This window comes from Eleginops maclovinus, chromosome 6, assembly GCF_036324505.1.
Source record: "Eleginops maclovinus isolate JMC-PN-2008 ecotype Puerto Natales chromosome 6, JC_Emac_rtc_rv5, whole genome shotgun sequence".
Taxonomy (NCBI): domain Eukaryota; kingdom Metazoa; phylum Chordata; class Actinopteri; order Perciformes; family Eleginopidae; genus Eleginops; species Eleginops maclovinus.
The window spans coordinates 24,968,414-24,978,706 of NC_086354.1; the positions used below are offsets into that span (position 1 = coordinate 24,968,414).

A 10,293-nucleotide genomic window follows, 5' to 3' on the forward strand; every position below is an offset into this window, starting at 1 on the left:
GACTCAGGACCACAGCCACAATCTTTCATTCTCCTGAATTCAATCTGAATTTCCCTCCCCAGCAGGGATCCAGTCTCGCATCACCTCTGCTCTCCGCCTCCGAAGACGTTGAGGAGTGTTGGCGTGGCGCTAATTAATCCGGGCTGCAGAGACCTTCAGGTTCAAAGCCGGCAGGAGTCGCGGGTTTTCCTGACAGCACAACACCTGCTGACACTGATACCGGGCCAGGGAGGTGAAGAGAGCTACGCGGGGGAGAAACAAACATCCAGGAATCCCTGAGCAGACACACTCACAGAGAGAGACAGGTCTGCTGATGAGGAGGTCAGAGGTCAGAGTGAATCCTTCTGAGAGAGGAGAGCAGGCCTGGGGAGATTACAGCCCCTCCCAAGAATTGGCGGCAAGCACTAAACAATCGTTCCATCATTCCTCAAAAGCTTTTTCCACTCGTGATGTATTGAGCATCAAACGAAACACATCCAAAGTAAAGAGGTTAATTACTTTTACTAAAGTCAAGAACGGTAAAAGCTTTATGTAAATGGCGGTGGTGGGGAAGTCTGTAGGTCTTGGTTTGGGAACTGGAAAGTCACCGGTTCAAGTCCCTGAAAGACAAACAGAGGGGACAATATCCACGGTACAGTTCCTTAATCTGAATCAGAAATGTGTCAGCTGACATACTGTACCGTACTCCTGGAGTTTAAAGCCTCCAAACTGTGCTGTAGAGCGGAGCCACGCAGTTTAAATATAGACCGATAAGAGCAGAGTGTCAGGAGGAGAGATGGTGCACAGCCAGAACCATCTCTCGATCTCTCTGGGGGGGGGAGTCGTGACCTCGAAGCTTTTCGGGTGACAGCTTGGGGGGGGGGGGGAAGTGAAGAGCAAGGACACTTCGCTGGAGTTTGGAGGACCGAGAGCTTCAGGAACGTGTTTGGGCCCCGAGTCCCCTGGGTCTCCGATCAAAGCCTGGCAGAATATCGCTTTCTGAGCATCACAAGAAGAAAGGACACACACACACACGCACACACGCACACACACACACACACACACACACACACGCACACACGCACACACACACACACACACACACACACACACACGCACACCAAAGCATTGATTTTCCAGCTCTCTGCAGCGAGGCGCTTCCAGCTACACAAACCAAACATGTGCAAAAAGTACAAAATAAAAAACAACTTGTATTTTCTCCCTGAAGATTTGGGATATTCCTGAAACACATCAGAGTTAAAGGAAGTTAAAAGGTCAGGGACTGCACCGAAACCAAAAGAATTACAGCTTGTTTTTCTGCAACAACACTACAGCCACTCATAACTCCTAAATAACTGCATCCATCACCCCGACCCTCCGTCACCTCCTCTGGCTCCTGGTGAAGTCCCGCCTCCTCCTCAAACTCCTCCAACTCCCCACCGACGGAACTCTCCATGCACTAACCCCTTCATACCTCACCCACCTCATTAATTTCCATTGCCACTGACTGGGTTAGGGTTAGGGTCTCTGAATTGTTAAGGTCGTCAGATTCAGGATTTTGACCTGTGATAGAAACACACGGCTATCTCTAAGTCCAATAGACACTCAAAGTCTTGTTGATTTATAACACGTGGAAAGAAGGTGGAGGCATCTAATAAAAATGTCAGATATCGACTGCCTCTGGAATGCCATCAGATTTAGGATTGTGACCCCCCCCCCTCCCCCCCCACGAGAGACAGTTGTGTTAATCCTCAGCGGTGAGTTCTTCATAATGGAGTTCTACGTATATTTTAGGCTTGTTGGGAAATCAGTGGAAGTGAAATGATGTCGTTGGTTTGTAGATTTATTGATTAAAATAAACATTTGAAGTCTTGCTGATTTGTAACACGATGACAGTAGCTGGAGGAATCTCTAGAAATCTAAAACAGCAAACATTTGAATGACTTTAGGGGAGAAAGGGCTTTAGACCGACTCTTTTCACCCCTTAAAGGAGAATATAAACACAGTGGTAGCCATCTTAGTAAAGTCTTATATCAGTGGGGGGACGTCAGGGTCGTCCACAAACCCGTCAGAGAGGCGGCAGTGATGGGCGTCTGGAGGCGGAGCTTCCTGAGGTCTGAGGCTGCCGCGCCCCACGATGTTGAGGTCGACGGCCGTGTGTTTGCTGGGGTCAACTTCCAGACGCTCCGGACCTTCATTTACCCTGTAAACACAAAGAGCAGAAATAAGTGTTTAGATAGTTGCTAGGCAGATCTGAATTAATGATGGTAAATATAATCGCCCTTAAATCAGACTGTAGTTCACCTGCAGTAAATCCAGCAGCTACCCTGCAGTATACAAAGCCATTCAAACTAGCTGCACCTTTACCAGCTCTGAGAACACTTTAATGATCAATCATTATAAAACATATCAGAGATATTATTCTGAAATGGACCAATCAGACAATGACTACTTTTACTGTCGCTACTTTAAGTACATTTAGAGGAGAGTACTTTCTACTTTCACTGGAGGAACATTTAGAATACTTTCACTGTGACAGAGTATTCCTACACTCTGGTACTTCTACTTTACTCAAGTACAAGACCTGAGTACTTCTACTTCACTCAAGTACAAGACCTGAGTACTTCTACTTTACTCAAGTACAAGATCTGAGTACTTCTACTTTACTCAAGTACAAGATCTGAGTACTTCTACTTTACTCAAGTACAAGATCTGAGTACTTCTACTTTACTCAAGTACAAGACCTGAGTACTTCTACTTTCCTCAAGTACAAGACCTGAGTACTTCTACTTTCCTCAAGTACAAGATCTGAGTACTTCTACTTTCCTCAAGTACAAGACCTGAGTATTTCTACTTTCCTCAAGTACAAGACCTGAGTACTTCTACTTTCCTCAAGTACAAGACCTGAGTACTTCTACTTTTACTCAAGTACAAGATCTGAGTACTTCTACTTTACTCAAGTACAAGACCTGAGTACTTCTACTTTACTCAAGTACAATATCTGAGTACTTCTACTTTACTCAAGTACAAGACCTGAGTACTTCTACTTTACTCAAGTACAAGATCTGAGTACTTCTACTTTACTCAAGTACAAGATCTGAGTACTTCTACTTTTACTAAAGTACAAGACCTGAGTACTTCTACTTTTACTCAAGTACAAGACCTGAGTACTTCTACTTTACTCAAGTACAATATCTGAGTACTTCTACTTTACTCAAGTACAAGACCTGAGTACTTCTACTTTACTCAAGTACAAGATCTGAGTACTTCTACTTTACTCAAGTACAAGATCTGAGTACTTCTACTTTTACTAAAGTACAAGACCTGAGTACTTCTACTTTTACTCAAGTACAAGATCTGAGTACTTCTACTTTTACTCAAGTACAAGATCTGAGTACTTCTACTTTTACTCAAGTACAAGATCTGAGTACTTCTACTTTTACTCAAGTACAAGATCTGAGTACTTCTACTTTACTCAAGTACAAGATCTGAGTACTTCTACTTTTACTAAAGTACAAGACCTGAGTACTTCTACTTTTACTCAAGTACAAGATCTGAGTACTTCTACTTTACTCAAGAACAAGATCTGAGTACTTCTACTTTACTCAAGAACAAGATCTGAGTACTTCTACTTTTACGGTACGTGTTGGTTCTAAAATGAGTTGCATCTCTCTCTGATTCAACATGAATCTAAAGGTCTTCCTCTGATCCTCCCCTTCTCTCTTCAGTGTTTTTCATCCTGTATTCCTGACTGTACCCCCCCCCCCTCTGTCTCTGCAGCCACATGACACATACCTGCAGAGTGTTGAGGGTCCTTCTTTAAATGATCAGATAATGAGGGACTCGGGAGAGGGCGTTTGAACATCACGTCTTACTTTAATCATTTCAGCTGCAAGTAGCTCCGAGCTGCCTCTGTAATAACCACTCATTACTCTGCTTGTTTATCTAGTCACGGCTCAGTTTTAACTCTTAATGCACCCAATAAGCTCCTACAAAAACACTTCACACCTCCTTTACTCTCTTCTCTTCACCCTCTCATTACACAACACTTATTAAACTGCACTATTCATCACTGAGGATTATTACTGATTTACAATACATGTCTTAATTCATATTAAAACACCAGCTTCTGTAATTGTGTTTGTTTGTATTTATTGTTGTTGCATTATTATGTCTTGGTGAAAGTTTATATTTAAAATTAGAATATAAAACAAATCTGATTAATAATAATGAAGAATGTGCAATAAAAGATTAAATTAAATACAATGAAATCCAGTCAAATTGGAATATTACAAACAATAAGTTAAAGAAATATTCAAAATTAAATTGGAATCCAAATATTTATACGAAAATAAGGAAGTTAAGGTAGAAATGTGTAATTCATAAGGACGTTATATTTAATATTGATTTAGAAATAGTAGGATGTAGAGCACCAACATTATGTAGAAACGTGTGAATCAGTTCTAATACAGATATTAATGCTGGATTAAAGAGGGCTTTAGCCGCTGATGGAGAAGTTAACTACCATTTATATCAACTGCCACAAGATTAACCTGATAGTACCTGAGGAGGAAGAGGAGGTAGATGAAGAGTAGAAGGAAGAGGAAGAAAAAAAGGAGGTAGAGGAAGAGGAGGACGATGTTAAGAGCGACAGACAGGATGTCCAAAGAGCGTTTAAAGAGGCCTTATTCTGCTTTCCGGGGTCTCCCCTCCCCATAGTGTGTGTTCTATAGGTTTTAGTGCATGTAAATGGTCTGCAGAGGCTAAAATCCCTGTGTTTCTCTCCCACACGATCAGAGGACCCTCTAAACCTCGAGCTGCTGCAGGAAGCCCACAGTCTGAAGTATGAATATGATTATATAAATGAAGATTTGATGCTGACCTTTGAAGCCTCTCTAACCGGCTGCAGGTCAGCTCTGATGTTCCATTTCATCTGACGTCTACACATCAGGTAAATCCATTTACACCTGAACCCCCCCCCCCCCCCGTGCAGGCTGCATAAAGGTGGGTAAGCCCGGGGTCAAAGGTCACACCCTAATCATGTCCGAATCATGATATAACCCCCCCCCCCCCAGTCACCTTGCCGCGGAGCAGGATCAGCTTAGCATTTATATTGAATGTCTAATTTGAGGGTACACGATGGGGGGGGCTCTTTACGTTTTTAATGGGCCGGCTGAAGGACAAGGAGCGGAGCGCGGCCGTAAAAATGGAAATGACGGTGGTGATGATGAAGATGACGAGGGGACGAGCGATCCTCCAGGCAAGGAGAGGAAACTGAGTTCTGATGAGCTGCAGACTATTGTGGTCATTGAGGAGGGGGGGGGGGGCTCAGTGGTTAGTTTAAGAAGAGGGGGCGTCTATATTTTAGAGCTCGTGAAGTCTGACATTTAGCAAAACTCAACAACTGCATACCTTCAGGGCCACCGTAGGAATGTAGTGTGTGTGTGTGTGTGTGTGTGTGTGTGTGTGTGTGTGTGTGAGATACTGTATATAATGTACTGTGTGTGATATGGTGTGATATATGGTGTGTGTGTGTGTGTGTGTGTGTGTGTGTGTGCTGAAGGTTATCAGGGGGTCAGGGTGAGAGGGTCCTGGTGCTGCTGATAGATTGAATGATGCTCAGAGTTTAATAAAACACAGCTCCTGTAATCAGGACAACAGGGACCTGATACACACACACATCTGAATGTGTGTGTGTATCCAGCTGAAGGCCAAACAAAGACCCACACTTGCCTCTGACACACACACACACACACACACACACACACACACACACACACACACACACACACACACACACACACACACACACACACACACACACACACACACACACACACACAGCGAGGCTCTCTTTACGCCTCATTAATAAACACACTTTGTGTTTCTTATTATGTTATCTTCTCAGAAACAGACATGTGGATATAGGATTACAATCTCGATGATTTTCCCTTTGTTCAATTTGACTAAAAACGTACGCCTCTAAGTTCTTTGTGTGTTTGTGACATCATAGTTGTCCCACACATTATAACACGTCTGTATCCTCATGTTAGCGTGTGCAGAACATCATGTCTTACCTTTTATCGTCGCCCTGCGAGCTGCTGCGTGGACTCGCTACGGGCGGACGTGGGGCTCTCTGCGTGACTTTGATTTCACCTTCAGCCTAAAGAGAGGAAAAAATGATGCGATTATTCGTCTGCAGACAGCCTCCAGTTTGCCGTGGTGCATCAGAGGCCATGTGGAGGATTAACAGTCTGCAGAATCAGCACCTGTGTCTCTTTATAGACTCCATAAAGAATTCCTTCATTAAAGCTCAGAGAACACAGTGTCTCCTCCTCACTGGCAGGAGCGAAAGCACTCACAGGAAGGAAGGCTCACATTTTACATTTTAATACTGAGTTAGAGTTCCAGCAATAACTAGATTTCCAACTTAAAAGGGTTAATGAATATGAACACACTACCTTTTATATTGTAATATTAGCATGTTTTTATTAATTGTTGTCATATTATTATGTCCTAGTTAAAGATGATATGTGCAATTAGAATACAAAATAAATCTGAATAACAATATTTATAATACATTGAATTAAAGGAATGAGCAGAAGTGTAAAAAAATATATGCAATCTAAAACTAACAGGAGTAAAAATGAGGGATAAAAACTAATAAAGTCCCAGAAAAATATTCGCAATAAATTTGAAATATTTATACAAAAATAAGGAAGTTAAAGTCAAAATGTGTAGTTCATAAGGATGAAGTAAAAAAGAATAACAACATTTATTTAAAAATAAGAAGTTTGAGTGAAATGTTCACTAAGGAGAATGTATAACACCCAAAATACATCATTTGTTTCTGCATCCTTTCTGAAGCTGCAGCACGGTTCCCTTTAATGTGACACTGCTTTAAAAGTATAGATCTCTATAACTTCACCAAGTACAGGCGGTCGCTGCCTTCAACATTCTTTGGATTAAAACTCCTGAAATAGAAAGTGATGTGTGACGCACCCGGGGCATGGTCAGCACCAGGTGTCCGGTGGTTTGAGACCTCAGAGCCGTGGAGCTGTCGGGCCTCACTTCAGCGGGCAGCACCATCTGAAATATCTGCAGAGTAAATTATTCATAACTTTAATTAGCAAGATTAATGTTCTGATCTCGCCATCCCACTGTGTCAAATGACTTTAATCATTAGCGGGTCTTTTTATAGAGACGCTTTACAGAAAAAGTGCAGGCAGAGGGACGGGAATAACTCCAGCAGTGGAAATTAATCGCTGCCCCGTGAAGTCGTAAGAACAAGATCCACATGGGAGAAATAACGGGGATAAAGTTAGACTTTTTGAGCCTATTTTGTTTTATTCTGAGAGGGATTTTAGGGGGAACTGTGCGAATATCAGATAGAGAAGAGGAATCAGAATGTTATTTATCCCGGTGGAAACTGGGTTCCCTCACAGCTGCTCCATTAAAAAATAAAAACAAGTTAAAATAAAAACAAGTTAAAATAAAAACAAGTTAAAATAAAAACAAGTTAAAATAAAAACAAGTTAAAATAAAAACAAGTTAAAATAAAAACAAGTTAAAATAAAAACAAGTTAAAATAAAACATGCAATAAAGAAATACAATCAAAAATAACAAGAGGAAAGGTTTAAAGTAAAAAGTGCAATACAATAATAACAAAATGAAATAGAGAAACAATATTTATATGAAGTTAAAGTAAAAGTTTATATTAAAAAGAAAAAGTAAAATCAAACAGAATTTATGTATTTCAATATTAAATCAAATGAATATAAAATGTGCTGTAAAAAACTGAACTGAAATTAAATAAAAGATTATAAATATATGAAATGCATGTTCAATAAAAAGAGGACTACACATATGTGTAGAAACATAAGAGGTTGAATAGGACTATGTATATGAATATAAGGATTTATAGAAACATAAGAAATATGAAATCAAGATAAATATTTAAATCAACATGAGTGAAAGTAAAAATGTGCGACAAAAGATAAATTAAACTAAATAAAAGTATTGATTCAAACATTAAAGTGATAGTAAATATGAGCACACCATAATAAATACTGTCCTGTAACTCAGGCCAGCTGCTGTCAGCTGAGGTTTGATATACGCCTGCAGCAGACTGCGGTTCCCTCTGCTGCTGAAAAGGAGTTCATATTTAGGAGGAGTTTTAAAGGCCTCAGTTGATGTATCACTGCGTAAATCACCCCACCCGTCCAATCAGGCTGACCCCTGGCATAAAACAAGCATCCATAAATACGCTAACAGCTTGAAGTGCAGCCGTGACATTCAGGACTTCAAACCTGCAGGGCTCCGGGTTCCTGATGCGTTCGCTCGGGGGGGACAGGAACAGAAACAAACAGGAAACAGGAAAACACCTCTTGGATTTATGAGCGGCCGAACAGCGTTTTAATCAGGCTTAATGGTCGCTGTGGTCGGTTTGAGATGAAAACCCTCCACACGTTTCCGATGTGCTGCTGAGGGGAACAGCTCGAGAAAGTACCCTCTGTCTTACCATGAGCCACATATCTAACAGCCAGTCTGACACTAAAACCCCCACTTTCAGAGAGCTGGTTGTGCTGCTATAGTGTTAAGCCTTTACTTTTTAATAGAGCTTGTAGTCAGGGCTGGCTCAGGCTTACCTTGGACCAGCTCCTTATTATCCTGCAGGCTTTTGCCCGTTAATTGTGGGGTTTCACAATATACACAATATTTAAGGACTTAACAGCAAAAGCTCTAACATTGCACTTTACTAGAGTGTTGAAGAAACACGGTGAACTGGAACAACTGGTAACACAGCATGTTTCATAAATTGAATGCCTTGCAGACAGAAGAGAATCAGTGGATCTGACCGGGTACATTCTTTATGTTCTGATCAAAAACTCAGAATTCTGACTTTTTCTGAAATACATTTACAAAATATTTTCCCAAATTCAGAAATGTTTTAGAATTCTGAGAAAAAAACGTTATGTTAAGTTTTCGATTTCAGGGGGAAAAAAGTCAGAGCTGAAACCTTTCGGGAAAAAGGGGAAATTCAAAAATGTTTTCCTGAATTCCCTTTTTCTTTTCAAAATGTCAGAACTCTGGAGTTTCCAGGAACACTTTTTTTCTCGAAAGTCTCAAATTTTCAGTAAAAAAAAGTTCATTTTTTTCCAAAATCTTTTTTTTACATTTTCTAAAAATTTATATTCACAGTATTTTTCCTTTTTCTCAGAATTCTTAAAATGTCTAAATTGCTGCAGTTTCTTTTGCTTTAAATCTTTGCAGGTGAAGGCAAGGGCTTTGTCTTAAATCCCCAAAAAGATGCTTTATTAAAACACGCTGCTTTGCCAACTACTGTCGCAGTGCCCTTGAGCAAGGACCTTCACTGGCTGCCAGAAGCAGTCTGTGGTTTGACTGGCCACCTTCCAGTATCAAACAGAATACAGAGAATGAAAGTGAGCAGATGAAAAAACAAGGTTAAAATATAACGACAAGAGCTGTGAAGAAGTGTTTCTCCTGAGGATTTTATCCTTTGCAGACCATTTACATGCACTAAAACCTAAGACACAGTGCAGGAGAGGGGACACCATAAACAGAAATAGGGCCTCTTTAATACTTTGATATTGGGATGTCAACAGTAGGACTCTCGACTCTTGTGATGAAGCGTTTAAGTTTAAACTACAACCAAAAGGAATCAGCAGAAAACAGATGGTAAATACCGTATCTCAGTGGTGGAAAGGTGCAACATCTGACCTTCAAACCTAAGATGTGTGTCTCTGCTGCCCTTTGAGATGTTAAAAGACCTGGAGGGTTGCATTTGTTGGAAAGTTCAGGGCTGCAGATGAATATAAAACGAGGTGTCTAATCCTTGAGGTTATCAACGTATCTGTTAAATCCTTAGGGCCTACCTTTCCCTTGACGTTGACTCTGGCGTGCGTTGGCTGAATATCCACGTCGATCAGAGAGGTGTCCATGTGTCTGTGAGAGGGGAGGAGGTGGAGGTGGAGGGGAGGTTATTCAAAGAGCGGACAGGTGTGTTTAACACGGATCAGCTTTTGACACACCTGTGATCAACGTCAGCCCTGAAGTTGAGCTGTTTGAATTCTATATGAATTTGAGACTTAGAGACTTAAATATCCCAAAAACTGAGTTGGCCTTTTTCTACGAAGTGGCTTCAATTTGAGGTTGAATTCATCCAAATATTGATAGACATTTTGGATAGAGATAGTTTGGGCTCATCGTACCTGTACACCTCCAGGTTTAAGACAATGGTGTTGTTTTCTTCATCTTCAGTTAGAGAGAAGTCCAGCCTGGGAATGCACAAG

General features: G+C 41.0%; 1 protein-coding gene across 1 annotated transcript in view; it reads right to left on the reverse strand.

Moving 5' to 3' along the window:
• Positions 1-1,826: 1,826 nt before the first annotated feature.
• The window catches only part of dnaaf11 (dynein axonemal assembly factor 11), a 20,917-nt gene continuing 12,450 nt past the window's right edge, over positions 1,827-10,293 (reverse strand). The window contains exons 9-13 of the mRNA XM_063886795.1: positions 10,213-10,278; positions 9,877-9,946; positions 6,982-7,077; positions 6,057-6,142; positions 1,827-2,182 (exon numbers count right to left, since the gene is read on the reverse strand). Of these exons, the coding sequence (XP_063742865.1) occupies positions 2,008-2,182; positions 6,057-6,142; positions 6,982-7,077; positions 9,877-9,946; positions 10,213-10,278 (493 nt within the window). The 3' untranslated portion in view covers positions 1,827-2,007. The remainder of the gene's footprint in view (positions 2,183-6,056; positions 6,143-6,981; positions 7,078-9,876; positions 9,947-10,212; positions 10,279-10,293) is intronic.